Source organism: Python bivittatus, unplaced genomic scaffold (genome assembly GCF_059951505.1).
Source record: "Python bivittatus isolate LINGU-HERP-01145 unplaced genomic scaffold, Pbiv_v1 ctg000690_np1212, whole genome shotgun sequence".
NCBI classification, from domain to species: domain Eukaryota; kingdom Metazoa; phylum Chordata; class Lepidosauria; order Squamata; family Pythonidae; genus Python; species Python bivittatus.
Genome location: NW_028277096.1, coordinates 7,041,545 through 7,058,921, shown reverse-complemented (window position 1 = coordinate 7,058,921; position 17,377 = coordinate 7,041,545). Strand labels below are relative to the sequence as shown.

Genomic DNA, 17,377 nt, shown 5'->3' with positions numbered 1-17,377 from the left:
CCTGCCATCCTGCCGCCCTGCACTCACTGGCCCTTCTGCCCCTGCCGGCTTTGCCACCCCCAGCTGACTTCCACTGTCTTTTTCCTGCCACTGCTGATGAGGTGTGCCCAGTCTGGCCCTTTGTGAGGCAGCTGCTGGCCACGCCAGGCCTTCTTTCCAGGGCTGCACCCACCCCTTGTCCAAATCATGCATGGCCTTGTCCAAATTACATGCAGCCTTCTCACAAGATTCTACTTCCACCTTCCATCCTGCACAGTATTAATTCTGCTTGTCACAAGCAAAAATGTGCACTGGTTGCAAAGCATGCAAATGGTGATCACATGACTGAGGGACGCTGCAATGGTCATAAATGCAAAGATTGGTCCCAAAGTTATTCTTTTACACTGTCATAACTTTGAACGGTCGTTGCATGAGGCAGTCAGTAAGCAAGGACTACTTGTAGGTTTCTCATAAGAACAATGATATGTTCTGGGATTCCTATTTTTCTAAGCTCATTCCACAGCTTGATGTGATCTACACAATTGAAGACCTTTCTATAACCAACAAAGAACATACCGACTTCTTTTCGGTATTTGGCTTTTTCAATTATCCAGCATGCATCAGCAATAATGTCTCACGTTCCTCAGCCTTTTCTAAAGCCAGCTTGAACATCTGGCATCTCTTTTTCCATGGAGGGCTCTAATCTGGATTGGATGATCCTAAGCATTATTTTGTTGCCATGTGATTTTTAAAATTAGCAATGGCTTAAGCAGAGAAAGAGCCTCAGGTCAGGGTGCCCCCTTCCTCTTTCTGCCCACGTCACCCTCTCACCTATCTGTATCTCTGGGGAGTTGAAAAGAAAAAAGCAACAAAAGGCCTAGAAAAGCCTTGTTTTTCTGGGTCACTCTAGCTTCTTATCTTTGTGTAAGGCAGGAAGAGGGTTGATGTGGGTGTTGAGTCAATCTTGACCCAGAACTACCAGATTTCTGACTTCTCACACACATGCTATACGTTTAAGCACATAAGGTAAACCTAGTGACTCAGTCTGCAAACGTCCCCTTGTTTCTTTTTAATTTTATTCTCCAGGTTAGTAGCAGCAGTACTTCAGAGAACTACAGGAAGAGAGAGAGGTCCCTTCCTCCTCCTTTTGTGGCACCTGGCACAAAATTGTACTTGGATACCAGCAGAAAGGACCACAACGCCTTTGGGAAATGTAATTTTCTCAAGATCTGATGCAATACCAGGCAGACAGGGATTCTTCTCTAGTTCAAATTTTAATCTTTTTTTTAATGAGTATTATCAGACTTCAAAACTCGTATCTGAGCCCCAGATGAACAATGCGCCAGAAAAAAAGATGCCCTCTTGGGCAAGACTCAGTTCTTCTTCCTAGTGCCTGCAGCAGGATTCACCTGCCCTCCAGCCAGCTGGCCTTTGTCTCTTGCAGAGTATTTTTATCACAGCCTTGGCTTCCATCCAAGGGTTAGCTCAGCCCTGCAAGAGATGCCTGATGGGATTCCCTCCTCACAATTTCCCATGATTCTGCAATAAGGCTTTCCCCAGGCGAATTCCTTCCCACTTTCCTGGGAGACATACCATTCTGTGTTGTTTACAGCATCTCCAAAACCTGGTGTGTCCACAATGGTCAAGCGGAGTTTCACACCTTTCTCCTCTATGTCCACCACATGCTTGGTAATCTCCACGGTCTGGACTATCCGTTCTAGCCCCCGGAGACAGAAAAAAGAGAGAACGGGATAAGGCTTGCTGGAAAGGGCGCATCCTAGACAACCAAAACCCCAAGGTTCCAAATCAACTGAAATGTCAGCTGTGCAAGAATAAGATCCCTCTCGTGGAATGAGAAATAAGATCTCCCTCTTCATTCCTGATCTTTAGAAATTCTTTGGCTGCTGAAAAGAGCATTGCTCCTGCACCTCTGATTAAAGGCTGGAATCTACTAGAATCTGAAAAATCCAGGGAACACACGCAGGTGATATTTGCTGCAATGATCCATTTATTTCTAAGGAGTAGGTAATACGTTTGAGCTAGAAATATTGCAGAATAGATTAGGTCAGAGAGCAATACCATTTCATCGACTGCTTCGTGTGGTTTTCCTATTGGAGATTCTCTTGAGATGCTGTCTGTGGTTTTCATAGCTCTCCACTTATCTCCTCTGCAACCGTTAATTTTGTGCATGACTACTTAAAGTTAAAAAGGAACTTTTACCATTTCCCCGTTTCCTTTTTTCACAAATAAAGTTAGCTTTCCGTAAAACTTGTGACACTGATCTGTCTTTCAAAGGCGTAGGAAACTCATTCCCTTAGTCACACACCTCATACTACACTGTTGGGACTAGCACAATAGGTATTATTTCATTTTATCAGTTTCTTTTTATTCACTGCTAAGGCACCCAGGCTGTGGGAGCCCTCTCTATCTCCCCAGATAACAATTACCTCCAGGAAGATAGGTGGCTGCGGGTGTGACAACCAAACAGAAAGAAAGTGGAGTTAGGGTGCCATGATCCATAGGACTTCTAGGAGCTGAGGCTTGAGACCTCCAGTCTTTCATCCATCGGGCTTAATCTCACCACTATACAGTTTTGCTTTATGATTATTCAGTTTGGCTTATTGTCTGCTATTTGTTTTACAATATTTGCTTTCTATATTGTATTATATTATTGTGTTCTTTGCTTGTGAGCTGCTAAGACAGTGTTTCTCAATCGCAGCAACTTTAAGATGGGTGGGCCAACTCCCAGAATTCCCCAGCCAGCATGCTGGCTGGGGAATTCTGGGAGTTGAAGTCCACCCATCGAGGCTGAGAAACGTGGTACTAAGAGCTAGAAGGCTTAAAGAGGCATAAAGCACATACAAATAAATAAATACCTTCTGCGTTTAAGAGTTTGCGATCTTTGTACAGATCGGTAAGAAAAAGGCTGTTCACCAGAGTGGACTTCCCCAGCCCAGACTCTCCTGAGGAGAAAGAGGAGGAGGAGGAACAGTTAATATTACACAAGAGGAAGATGGGTTCTTAAGAAATAGTCTTTCTGAAGGAAAAAGAGGCAAATGTAAGGAATACTTTAAATAAAGAGGACTACTTTAAATAAAGAAAACAATCACTGGCAATTTGCATAGCAAGGCTGTATAGTTAAAACCAATCTTCCCATTTCTAGCTCTTTGGCATCTGCAGCTTAGACTGTCCATCAGTTTGCTAAGGAATCCAACTGTACAATCCAAGCCAAGACTTTTTTTTTTAGATGAGCTGGTACCATTGATCAGTAAGAAGAATCAAGCAGAGCTAGGCTTTGAAGGAGTCTATCAGGACAAGACTACAGTAGTATAGGAGTTTATAATGGAAAAAACCAATAGAATGCAATTAGATACTAAGGTGGTATGTGCATATGTAAGAGTTCCTAAGTTCCTGCACCAAATCACATGCCATGGAACCGGAAGGGCTCTGGGGAGCAACTGCCAATTAGCAAAATGGTACAGTACTAGATTGGCTTGTAAACCACTATTTATGTGATCACCTACTGTTATGTTCAAATCATCACAGACAGCCAAGCAGAAAAATTCTGCCTCTCCTCTTTAAACCTCAAATACATCATTAGCACAGGTAGGTGAATACAGACTGGCCAATAAAGAATACAGTGGTACCTCGGGATACGAACGCCTCTACTAACGAACATTTCGGGTTACGACCAGCTTCGGCAGGGAGATTTTACCTCGGGTTACGAACTTGCCTCTACTTACGAACCGGATCCATGGCCACTTTCCCTGCTGCCACGCGGTCGCGGCTTCCTGTGGGCGAGGTCGCGGTAGCAAAGAGATGTTTGGTGAGGCTTGTGGTGTGTTTTGCGGTGTTTTGCAAAGGTTTTTGGTGTGCGTGTTAGCATGGCTCCAAAGAAAATGCAGAGCAGGCTTGGCGGGAGTCTGGCTCTGAAGAGAAAATTGCCTCGGGTTGCGACCAAATTCGGGCGGAGGGCGGAACGGATTAACTGGATTTACATTGAACCCTATGGGGAAATTCACCTCGGGTTGTGACCAAATTCGGAGGGCGGAACGGATTAACCGGATTTACACTGAACCCTATGGGAAACTTTACCTCGACTTGAGACCAACTCGAGTTGCAACCAGAGTCACGGAACAGATTAAGTTCGTATCCCGAGGTACCACTGTACTGTGGAATTATTTCTAAGATCTCTTAGATCAAATGCAACAGAATATCTTTTCCCCTCTCTTTACACTTTCATAAACATGTTATTTAAATATTAGGTAGATGGAAGTTAGTTTTAATTACAGTTCTCTGCCATGAATAGCGTGCTTTTAATCTGCAACAACCATACATCCCGAAACAGCCCTTGCAACTTCAGCACTGATACCTGCAACCATTAGTGTGAAATCAAATCCTTTCTTCACAGATTTCCGGTGGACCTGATTAGGAAGTGTTGCAAATCCCACATATTCTTTATCATCCTAAGAGAGAGGAAAAAGAAGAAAAAAATCAGTGTTACAAACTGCCAGGCCTTTTGCAAGAATCATTTGTTTGGAATAAGTTTTTAAAAGTTATTTTTAGTTATAACGCATCCAGTTCTCAAGTTCTCAAGGCAGGTAGAAGCCTTTAATCACAGAACACAAACCAGATACCTGCTGCATTCTCACAATAAACTGAACTTGGTTACAGAATTAATCTATTTCTGAGTTCACATAATACACTAAATAATACTAACTGAACAGGCTTTCTATATCGCAATTAAACTACAAAAAGCAGTAACTAAGCTTCACATGTTGTGGAAATTCACCCACTCAGTCTTTAACTGACTTGGTTAAACGCACTTTGTGAATACAGGAATGGTACTGCTGGAGAGAAACAATTCTTATTAAAGCATTTTTACAGATGACATAAATCTTCTGTATAAGACTCAGGAAATGGATCTGTGTGCCTTTATACACCCACTGTTCATGTCAGTGGGTCACCATCTGATTAGCAAAATAGCCCTTGTTTTATTTCCATGCTTTCTCCAACATGGGAATGCCAATTATATACCCAGCCTCAAAAGCATCATTTGGGGGCACTAATTTAATTACTACAGTATTTAAAGCCCACCAAAACATTATTTCTAGGGGAAGCTTACTCCCCATCATAAGCAAAATACTTCTATCAGCAGGGGTGGGGATTCTGGGTTGAGTATCCCTGCACATTTCAAGGATCCATGACCACAATCTCATGCCCTTTTCTACTAAAGGGAGATTAGAAGATTCAGAAAGGGGTGGAGGGTTATGGCAGAAGTGCTGATAGAGATGCGTTACCTCATCAGATTCATACGGGTCAAGCCTGCCCCAGGGGCTTCTGGGACGGGATGGGCTTGGCGGTGCTGGAGCAACCATGTGCTGCTGTTTCAAATCTAGAGGCTTAGGGCGGTAGAAGGCCTTCTGCTCCTTCTCCTCCAAGGCATCTTTGGGAATGGCCTGGACTGCAGCACTAGGGAACATTTCAGTCCCACCCCAACTGGATCTTTTCTCCTGATGGATGTCTTCTGGCTTCACACGCTGGAAGGTCTTTTCAGTTGGGGAATCCTTGAGGAACTGGACCAGCTCGGTGTCTTCTGAGTCTTCTTTTAGAAAGTGCTTTATCTGGGCAGAGAACAAAAAGAGAAAACAGTACTTGCATGAAGAGATGGACCTCGGTGTTGTATCATTTTTTCTACCTTTCCTTCCTGCTACTTGTCGTTTTTAATTTATGGTTTAATATTGATTTCTAATACTGTACTCTAGGATCCTTTCCTTTCCAGTGACTCTCTCGAAAGCAGCAAGATATTCTTTCTTTCTTTGTATTCACACATATGTGCAACTCTAGCTTGCTTCTTATTTAACTTGTTGTTACCTAAATAACCCTTTTCTCTGATCAGTATTTCTTGTCCAGAACATTCTGGGATAGCTCTGTATCAAAAAGTTTTGTGTTTTTTTTTAACAACTAACTGCTCTGCAATCATATCACCTGAACATCCCTGGTAATTAATTCACCGTCATCGGATTCAAGAAAGGAAAGGAAAGAATCACAGAACCTCTTTTGATCCATAAATAATACATGCATATTATTCCTTTGCACTATTGGGAAGACAAAGGATAGTTCAAGAAGAGTCATACCCTAGGAACAAGAACTCAGCCTGGGGGAAGTGGGAGACTAAACTGGGGTCTGCAGAGGAAAACTCAGGATTAACTCCATTGTGTATGCAAAACTCTTACTGTGTGCTCCTGGGGGATGTTGGCAGGCTCTTCAGTCTGCCCAAAGTGGCTGGGATTAGCACCCTCTCTCAGGGCACCAGCAAAAGGCATCTCTGCTTCATTGGGCTGCATCTCCTTGGAGTCTTCTAGGGCAGCCATGGTTCCTTCCACCTCCTCTCCCTGAGTCGAGAGGATCGGGCAGGGCAGGTGATGAAAAGCAAGAGAAGGTGGTGGAATGAGGGGTGAAAGGGAGCAAAAGACAGATAAAGCAGATAGAAAAGTCCACATCCCCCAAATTGGATCCCACAGAGGGAGAGTGGAGACTGCGGTGTCAGGCAGTGACATAAGCTCACGTTACTAATCAGCCTTGAATCCTAATGGGTGTCATTGGTCCAGAACCTTCTTACAGCTCAACATACAACTCAAATGTGCAGGTCTAAATGCAGGAAACCTGGTTTGGAAATAAGACTTCCAAAAAGATTGTAGAATTGTAGATGATAGCACACTAATACAAGGCAGCAGTGTAATGTGGCCGCAAAGAAGGCAAACACAATTTTAGGCTGACCCAACCAAAGTATAATTCCCAAATCACAAGAACTAAATGTTCCATTCTATTCTACTTTGATCAGACCCCCACCTCAAGTACTGCAGTCAGTTCTGGACACCATACTTTCAGGAGGGTTCAGAGTAACTGGGAGAATGAAGGATAAAGGGAGCAAAAATTAAGCCCTATGAAAACAGACTGAAGCTGCTGAGAAGGTTTCCCCTTGAGAAAAGAATAAGGAGGGAAAAGATGCTAGCATTTTTCAATACCTGAAAGGATGCTATACAGAAGAAGGTCCATACCTGCACACTCTCATTCTAGAGAGTAGGACATGCAACAATGAATTAAAATTCCAACTGAACATTAGAAAAAACTTCCTAACAGTAAGAGCAATCCAACAGTGAAACCAATTACCTAGAGAGTTGATGAGCTTCACTGGATGTGTGGAAAAGGAGACTAAACAGGTACCTCTCCGGGATGCTTTAACTTGATGGCCCAAATGGCCCCTTCCAATTCTATGATTCTATCTCACAAAATCATAGGATATGAGTGCACAACTTTTGTTTCAAGGACAACACTTGCCCTTAGAGTGACATACCAGTGGTTCTGCTCCAAAGCGGAGGAGAAGCCAGGAAAAATTAAATTTGACTTAAATTAATTTAATAGTCCTAGTTTAGTGACTGTCTCATTTAGTGACCATTGCAGTTACAATGGTGATGAAAAAGTAACTTTATGACCAATCCTCGCATTTACAACCTTTGCAGGTCTGTAAAGCAAAGGGAAGCTGAAGTAAGATCATAAGCACAGTTGCAGTTTTACTTAACAACTGCTTCCCTTAATGACCAAGTTGCAGCTCCCAGCTGTAGTTGCTAAATGAGGACTACCTGTAAATGATCAGTTATCTCAGGAAGGCATAAGTGGGAGTTGTATGTCTGCAATGTTGGTACATATTTTTAGAATTAGAATTATGTTGTGAATGGTATATCTTATTTATGGTCATATTGCAGCAGCAATAGGTGTCCACAAACTGGATAGGTCAGAAATTGGAACTCCCATTTGAGGATCCCATCTCATCTGAAATCAGGCATTTCTCAGGAAAGCATTATGGTGAGAATAGTTGAGATACACCAGGTCTCTAACTCTGAAAAATCCACTTGAAAGGGCCATTGCAAATAACAATACCCCACTCCTCTCACTGGAGTATTCAGCGTAAGAACAGCCACAGAACCTACAGGCACTCCTGTTGAAAATACATGATAGGAGGTTAGGATTAGAGATACTGTATTGTGTAGAAGTGGAGGCTAAGTTAATATCAGCAATATTGTATTGTACAGAAGAGGTTAGCATTAGTGCTATTATACTGTGTTGAAGTGGAGATAAATATTAGCAATGTTGTGTTGAAGTTAGAGACAGAGATCGAGTGTTGGAATTTTCACAGTCTCTATCTATCACATAACTTATTTTTCACTTCCTTCACTTTTACAGTCTGCCATTTATTACTATTAAAGAGTGTCTGTTGTTAGGTGCTGGAAGAAGTGAACGGTTGTATTGAAGATGTTCTTTTCTACTATATTATTTTAAGGCAGTGTTTCTCAACCTTGGCAGCTTTAAGCTGTGTGGACTTCAACTCCCAGAACTGAAGTTAATGCAAACTTTCACATGTCAGCAAAAATCACTCCTCTAGATGTAAAAGATGTCTGTATTCATATAACAACATGTTTAATCAGGTCAGGTAAAAACTCAGCATTTGTACAAGCTGCTTAATTAGACTTAGCCTTGATTATTATTAACTTCATTGGTTTTGTGGCTTAGCATGGTGGTGAATGTAGTTTCCTTGCCAGTGAGAAGAATTCAGACATCCTCTTAAGCAGACCGCAGGCTTGGAATCCACATCTTCAGAAGGGAGATGCTTCTGACCTGTAGAGACTGAGAGATTCTCCCAGGTCCTCCCTCTTCAGGGGACACAAACAAGATTGTGTGTGTGTGTGTTTGTTTTAATGAAGCAAAAGTTGTTGGATGGTGGTTCAGCATCCACTATAGTTCTGGGGAGCCAACCCATTTGGATAGTTCATGGATCAGTGTACTGTCCAAACCCAGAAGATGGGTCAATCCAATAACCAAATTAAGGGTGCTGCCAGTATGTAAAAAAGCAATTAAAACACTGTAGCTACCATAACTTCAAATATTAATAATGAACAGAAACACTGCAATCATACCCAAAGAATCAGTAAACCAGTCTGGGTAACCTCACCAGATCATGGAGGTTGCAAGACTCAGAACAAGATCTTCTTAGGACTTTTCCTTGTTGCCAAATTAAAATGCTCTCCAACCATGCTTGTGTTGGGGGGAAAAACAGATCTAAATTTGTTGTCCCTGTTGCCAATCCCTAACCTGCGGCTATTTCCTCTGTTCCCAGTTACTGCGGTCCCCTGATGTCACTCAAGGTAATGGGTGGTGACACCTAAGAGATTTTACCCACCTTGAAGCTGCCTTTCAAAAGCATCAGAAAAGGGGGAAATACTACTTTTACACCACTACAGCTAAGGACAACTTAAGCCTTACTTGCTCTTGGGCTGGGAATGAGAGGAAAACAATGCCCTGGGGACCCAACAGAAAAAAGAAGTTGCCAGGGTGTGTTCGTGCCATAATTAGGTGGAAGTGCAAAGAGGTCTTTAGTGAGGGCCCTGCAATTGTGACAGGCAACACCCATGAAAGCCTCCGCTGTTCCATGCTCACCCTACCTTGGATCCAATGAGAGCTCTGGAGCCATCTTGCTATTGCTGGTGGTAGCTGCGTTTTTTATCTTTTCTTCAATTTTGCCTGGATTGCTTTCACCCAACAATTGTATTAGGTGCACACTATTTGAGGCCCAACACATGCAAGCATCCCCCAAAAGCTGCCGCAGAAATGGAATTTTTATTGTGGCAGAAGGAAAGTAACCCTAAAGTTTTACTTATCTACGTTTGGTATCATTTAAAAAACATTATGCTATTTTTTTTTCTTGCCTCAGCTCACTTTTTATTATGGTCCCATCTATTTTTGGCTTGTAATCCCAACATGCTACTCAAGGCAAAAGATGCTCCTTGGCTTAAGAAAAACTGCTGTTTGATATATATCTTTTGAAAGTCCATTTTCTACAATGCCTCTACAACAGTCCCCTGAAGGGGGTCTAAAACAATGAAAACACATCAAATGCAAAACTAAGCAAAAATCATAAGCCTTCCTCATGAATTGGTTCAAATCAACTTGATGGTTGGCTGCTAAAATGAATGGTCTGGAAGTTTGGCTTGGAGACATCTACACCTCTCCAGTTTCTCTGGGGAATTCCAGATGTTCCCCCAATCCAAAAGGATAGACTTTGAAAACATCAAACTACTGAACCACCTATATTAGTCTTACAGCCCCTCAGGTATAAATTGTTCACAGCTCTGCTTTTGGAATGCATTTTCATTGGAAAGGCCATCAGAGATCGAATGTGGTTTGTTTTTCCTCCCCTCAGGCCATTGTCCAATACCTGCTCTGCCATTTAACTCAAAGTGGCCATCCTTCCTCAACTGGAAGTTGCTTTTTTTGACAGTGACTTGGGAATAAAGGCAGCATCTTCTGCTGCAGAGTGAAGCAAGGCAGGAATAAGGTCACAGTGACTCTCCTTTCCCCAGCCATCCTGCACCATCCGAGTAGAGCTTGGCTTATCCATCCTAATCAATATCATCCATCATGTCTGTGTAATTGCTACAGCCACCCATTCAACCATGACCTTGAAAAGGTTGTGGAATGGTTTAGATTGCATTGAGCCTTCCTGAGCATTGTTGCAGCACCCCAAGCAATCTGCCAAGGGTGTTCAGCTCTGGCTTCTGCCCTGAGAAGACTCTCTGGTCCTTGGGCCTTGTAGAAACGTGGATTTCCAAAAGATCAACAAGCAATTGCAACATCATCAGACTGGGCCTCTCAGTAATGGGCTTCTAGAAGCTAGTGAAGGCTGAACATTTGGGGGATATGACTGTTTGCCATAATTATTATGCATTTCATTTTTTATTTTTATATTGCGGGTGTTTGATATAATTGTTTTCTTGCCATGGACATTTTATCGTATGTTAACCTGATATAGGCTACCAGGAGTTGGAATGATTTTTGGTGGCATACGAATTTAATCAATAAATAAAAATCATTAAGATTAAGCTGAGTCAGAGTATTTGATGCTTCTAGCCATCAATGTTACTAAAGAAATGATGTCAGGCCCAGCCCAAGAGCAACGATGAAACAGTCCAGTCGATTACAGTTCCTTTATTTGCTTACACCTGATAGACAGGATCTTGCCAAACTAAACCTATACTACAGCAACTAGTGGATATATCCTGGGAGATTCTAGGGAGTGGCAACCCTGAACCTCTTACTCTTCTCACGCTCCCCCTGCAGACTGTGTTCTTTTGCCTCCTCCCTCCTGATAGCCTTGATCTCCCACATCACTTTCCTCCTCATAGATACGTCCCATCACAAATGATGGGTCCAAGAATACCCCTATAACATATAGCTCGTTACTTCAGGAGGAGTTAAAAACCTATGTAACCCAAGCTGTTCTTGTAATTATCAGACCTGGGAGCCATACCTTTAAAGTACAGTGGTGCCTCGGGTTACAAACGCCTCTGCTTACAAACTTTTTGGGTTACGACCACCTCTGGCTGCAAAAATTTACCTCGGTTTGCGAACTCCACCTCGGGGTACGAACCGGATCCGTGGCCATTTTCCACCGTGACATGTGGTCCGCGGCCGTTTTCCCACCCGTGCCGCGTGGTCTGCGGCCATTTTCCCGCCCCTGCCGCGGGGTCCGCAGCCGTTTTCCTGCCCCTGCTGCGGGGTCCGTGGACGCCGGAACGGATTAACGGTAATTACATTGAACCTTATGGGAAAATTTGCTTCGGGTTGCGAACAAATCGGGTTGCGACCAGAGTCATGGAACGGATTAAATTCGTAACCCGAGGTACCACTGTATAAATGTTTACACTTTAATTATACATTTAACCGAGTTCAGACTGATTTACTGGCCCACAATTATTAATCACATTTATTTATTAATCAAATGTCTAGACTGCTGAACTCAAAATGACTCTGGGCAGCTTAACGTATACCAAAATAAATAAATAAATAAAAATCAATCAATAACAAAACTCCATAAATAGCTTCACCCAGAGGGAACAACTTCTCTCCTCCACCGACAGAAACACAAAGAGGCCACCCAGTCACACTAACCCAAGGCCTGGGGGAAGGAAGAGCCCAGATTTTAATGGTTTACACTGGGCTCAAGTACCAATTATGTCTATGCGTGGTCTGATTCAGGTCCCGAGAGAAATAAAGTTGAGTATCATCAGCATTTTTTAAAAAATATTTGCGTACCACTGCCATTTACATGAACTCCCTAAGGTTATCATCAACAAAACCTGTAAAAACAGCATAGAAACAACTTAAGCATAGTAGTGTCAGGCATCCAAGACTTAAAACAACTTATCCAATATACAAGTTCAACTCAAAGTCTCTAGCCAAATATTCTCAGAGAAGAGGCACACTACTTAGTTATTAGTTACAACTACATAACCTATAAAACAATTACATGATGACTAAAACCCTACTAGCACTGAAGCATATATTCACCCACAATTTATTGGAACTATGCACCTCCCCTTAGGTAACTAGCATGAAGACGCCAATAGGTGGCAGTAGATAGCAGTATACAGTACGTGCAAACTAGAAGGCCAATACAGGTGGCGTGATTTCTATAGCCATAACAATTTGTTTGAAGATAAGCGATTTGCTCTTCTTCCCATGAGAACATCCTAACAAGTAATACTAAAATCCCCTACGGGGCCAGCCACCCTCTTCTAAACTCTCCCTGGAAGAGCTCAATTATCATCAACTCTCGGGAAGCCGTCAAACTTGTAGGCGTTAACCTGACCTCAAGAGGGAAACTATTTCGTAAAACAGGAGCCACAACCAAACAGGTCTGTCTACCAGCCCCTGCCCTTTTAAAACAGGAGCCACGCACAAGGATGGGTTGATTTCATTGAAGAAGATAATCCTGAAGGAACCTCGAAGCCAAGCAATAGAGGGTTTATACCAGTGCTTCCCAAACTTTTTCTTTATTACCCAAAACTGCTTATCGCAGAAAAGTGGGGGAGGTGGGGGAGACTTACCCAAGCGACTTGTGACCTCCTCTGCCAACCTCCCCGTTGACTTTGCATGTGGGAAGCCAGCAGGGAAGGTTGCAAAGGGTGATCACATGACCATGGGATGCTGCAACCGGTTGTAAGCGCGAACTGGTTGCCAAGTACCCAAATTTTGTTCACGTGACCGCAGGGGTGCTGCAACGGCCAGAACTTTGAGTACTGGTCGTAAGTCCTTCAGCACTGCCGTAACCTCGAATGGTCACTGAACAAATGGTCGTAACTTGAGGACTACCTGTATTATAAAAACAATATCATTGAATGATCCTTATCTCATTGCAACAAATTACCACTGATAATTTCATTGATTTTTGTCTTAACAGGAAGACTTTGGGAGATTTTCAAATATATTTTAGTGCACATGGCAATCTTTAAGCCAATTTAAATGTCCCTGTTGTGATTGGGTAATGGGTTCACGTGAAGTTACCCAAAGAAAAACCAATTTTACCCAATTTTGGGTAATTTACCCAGGTTTGGGAACCACTGTATTATATTGATAGGCCTGCTCCAAATCTCTACATAAAGCACCCAGCAATTCAATATAAATGAAGCATCCCATAGCAGGAGCACTGGAAGGACATCCCCCAAAGCTCTCCTCTGGAACCTGCTCCCCAGAAAGGACTGAACACCTGCCAGACCTAGTCTACACCTTCTTGACCTTACTAAAAAGCCTTATGGTAAAAGGCTTGATTGACCAAAGCCATGATAGATGCTGGAGATCAATATCTACAAGCCTACCTGTTGATAATCGTGGCACGCAAGTAAATAATAAAGAGTATGAATTAACAAATGAAGTGAAGAAAAATTTATATATTCTGTGGATATGCTGTGCTTCAGATCTGAAGCTGTGTCTTTTCCTGGGCTTCCACCGTAGCTGTGCTATCCAAGAAAACAAGTATTTGAGTTAAGAAGGTGTCATCAGGGTGTAGCAAAGTGCTTCTGAAAGGGCATAATATGGTTGCTTTTTTTTAACACGTCTGACCAATGTTTCCCCTTGTACTCCAGAACCCTGAAGAAAACAGGTGCAATCCTCCTCAGTGCCAAATCTAGATCCCGAATTCCGTCTTCCACCTCCCCTGCCTGACTGATGTAAGCAACTTCTTGCCTGTTCCCTGGATCAAAGATGGATACAGCCATTTTCCATTCTGATGTGAGATCTAGACTGAAGAAAGAACGTTTTGCAACAGAGCTTATAAATTAGAGAAAGGGGGGAGGGAGTGGCTTTTATTTGCATGGCTGTATCCTGGCAATGCCTGCATGGCTCAAAATCTGCATCAAGGCAGCTGTTTTGAAGCAGAGCATGCTGTTTGTCCAGGAAGAAATCCATCCATTCAGCTCTACTCCAGGTCATATGATACAGCAAAATCGGAATATCTCAAAGTGTATGCAGAGTTCCCTGCCCTTGCCTCTGAATCAAATAGTCATTTGACCTCTCATAATGATTCTGCTCCATTACTTACATCCACTGATTTATCTTTATGTATTACAGTACTAGTTTTGAGGGGTTTTGGTGCTTTAACAATTTATATGTTTTATAGATTTCAATATATATTTGCCTTATCACAGTATTAAATTGCATAAATGGTGTTTCAATGTACTTTTTCCTGGAAATACAAGGCATGACATGCGGTAAGGAAATATGTTAAATAATAAAAATATACTTCTAAATCAAAGAAGAAGTAGGGTTCTGGGACAATTCCACTGATGAACCCGTTACCTAATCTCTTATAAAGGACTCCGTTTTAACAATGGTAACCCTTTCCACCCCTTCATGGATCACTGCCTTGTCGTGGCGAAGAGGCTTGCGTAACTCAGTGAAGCCATGAGCTATACCATGCAGGGCCACCCAAGACGGACAGGTCATGACAGAGAGTTCTGACAAAATGTGGTCCACTGGAGAAGGAAATGGCAACCCACTCCAGTATCCTTGCCAAGAAAACCCCATGGACAATGTTAAAAGGCTAAAAGACATGACGCCGGAAGATGAGCCCCTCAGGTCGGAAGGTGTCCAATATGCTACTGGGGAAGAGCGGAGGGCAACTCCAAGTAGCTCCAGAAAGAGTGAAGCGGCTGGGCCAAAGCCGAAAGGACGTTCAGCTGTGGATGTATCTGGAAGCGAAAAGAAGGTCCGATGCTGTAAAGAACAATATTGTATAGGTACCTGGAATGTAAGATCTATGAACCAAGGCAAGCTGGATGTGGTCAAACATGAGATGACAAGATTGAACGTCGACATCTTGGGAATCAGCGAATTGAAATGGACGGGAATGGGTGAATTTAATTCAGGTGACCATTATATCTACTACTGTGGCCAAGAAACCCTTAGAAGAAATGGAGTTGCACTCATAGTGAATAAGAGAGTGGGAAAGGCAGTAATGGGGTACTACCTCAAAAACGACAGAATGATCTCAGTGCGTATCCAAGGCAAACCATTCAACATCACAGTAATCCAAGTCTATGCCCCAACCACTGATGCTGAAGAAGCTGAAGTTGACCGCTTCTATGAAGACCTACAACACCTTCTAGAACTAGCACCAAAAAAAGATGTCCCTTTCATCATAGGGGATTGGAATGCTAAAGTAGGAAGTCAAGGAGTAATCGGAATAACAGGCAAGTTTGGCCTTGGAGCACAAAATGAAGCAGGGCAAAGGCTAATAGAATTCTGTCAAGAGAACAAGCTAGTCATAGCAAACACTCTTTTCCAACAACACAAGAGACGACTCTACACATGGACATCACCAGATGGTCAATACCGAAACCAGATTGATTACATACTTTGCAGCCAAAGATGGAGAAGCTCTATACAGACAGCAAAAACAAGACCAGGAGCTGACTGTGGCTCAGATCATGAGCTTCTTACTGCAAAATTTAGGCTTAAATTGAAGAATGTAGGGAAAACCTCTAGACCACTCAGGTATGACTTAGATCATATTCCTTGTGAGTACACAGTGAATGTGATAAATAGATTTAGAGGATTAGATTTGGTAGACAGAGCGCCTGAAGAACTATGGACGGAGGTCTGTAACACTGTACAGGAGGCAGCAACTAAAACCATCCCAAGGAAAAGGAAATGCAAGAAAGCAAAATGGCTGTCTGATGAGGCATTACAAATAGCTGTGGAAAGAAGGAATGTGAAAAGCAAGGGTGAAAGGGAAAGATATAAGCAACTGAATGCAGATTTCCAGAGAATAGCAAGGAGAGATAAGAAGGCCTTCTTAAATGAACAGTGCAAAGAAATTGAGGAAAACAATAGAATGGGGAAGACTAGAGATCTCTTCAAGAAAATTGGAGATATCAAAGGAATGTTTAGTGCAAAGATGAGCATGATAAAGGACAAAAAAGGCAACCTAACAGAAGCAGAAGAGATTAAGAAGAGGTGGCAAGAATACACAGAAGAACTATACAAGAAAGATCTTAATGTCCCTGATGTCCATGCTGGTGTGGTCACGGACCTTGAGCCAGACATCCTAGAGAGTGAAATCAAGTGGGCCTTAGGAAGCACTGCTAACAACAAAGCTAGTGGAGATGACAGTATTCCAGCTGAGTTATTTAAAAAACTAAAAGATGATCCTGTTAAAGTGCTGCACTCAATATGCCAACAGGTTTGGAAAACGCAACAGTGGCCATGGGATTGGAAAAGGTCAGTTTACGTTCCAATTCCAAAGAAGGGCAATGCCAAAGAATGCTCAAACTATCGCACAATTGCACTCATTTCACATGCTAGCAAGGTTATGCTCAAAATCCTACAAGCTAGGCTTCAGCAGTACGTGAACCGAGAACTACCGGATGTACAAGCTGGGTTTCAAAGAGGCAGAGGAACTAGAGATCAAATTGCCAACATTCGCTGGATCATGGAGAAAGCACGAGAGTTCCAGAAAAACATCTACTTCTGCTTCATTGACTATGCAAAAGCCTTCAATTGTGTGGATCACAACAAACTCTGGCAAATTCTTAAAGAGATGGGGGTACCAGACCATCTTATCTGTCTCCTAAGAAATATATATGCGGGCCAAGAAGCAACAGTTAGAACCAGTCATGGAACAACCGATTGGTTCAAAATAGGGAAAGGAGTACGACAAGGCTGTATACTGTCACCCTGCTTATTTAACCTATATGCAGAGTACATCATGAGAAATGCCAGGTTGGAAGAATCACAAGCCGGAATTAAGATTGCAGGGAGAATCATCAATAACCTCAGATATGCAGACGATACCACCCTAATGGCAGAAAGTGAAGAAGAACTAAAGGGCCTCTTGATGAGGGTGAAGGAGGAGAGTGCGAAAGCTGGCTTGAAACTCAACATTAAAAAAACTAAGATCATGGCATCTGGACCCATCAATTCCTGGCAAATAGAAGGGGTAGAAATGGAAGCAGTAACAGACTTCATTTATTTGGGCTCCAAGATCACCGCAGACGGAGACTGC

At 42.6% G+C, this 17,377-nt stretch overlaps 1 protein-coding gene across 3 annotated transcripts in view; it reads right to left on the bottom strand.

Moving 5' to 3' along the window:
- Positions 1-17,377, bottom strand: part of SEPTIN4 (septin 4) — a 49,326-nt gene that overhangs the window by 20,840 nt on the left and 11,109 nt on the right. The window contains exons 1-5 of one of the 3 annotated variants that reach the window (XM_025172380.2): positions 6,216-6,436; positions 5,280-5,603; positions 4,352-4,445; positions 2,856-2,942; positions 1,573-1,696 (exon numbers count right to left, since the gene is read on the bottom strand). In XM_025172380.2, coding sequence (XP_025028148.2) covers positions 1,573-1,696; positions 2,856-2,942; positions 4,352-4,445; positions 5,280-5,603; positions 6,216-6,353 — 767 coding nt within the window. In that variant the 5' untranslated portion in view covers positions 6,354-6,436. Of the gene's footprint in view, positions 1-1,572; positions 1,697-2,855; positions 2,943-4,351; positions 4,446-5,279; positions 5,604-6,215; positions 6,437-17,377 lie in introns of those variants that run through there. The other 2 variants (XM_088152304.1, XM_088152306.1) reach the window with 2 other exon arrangements.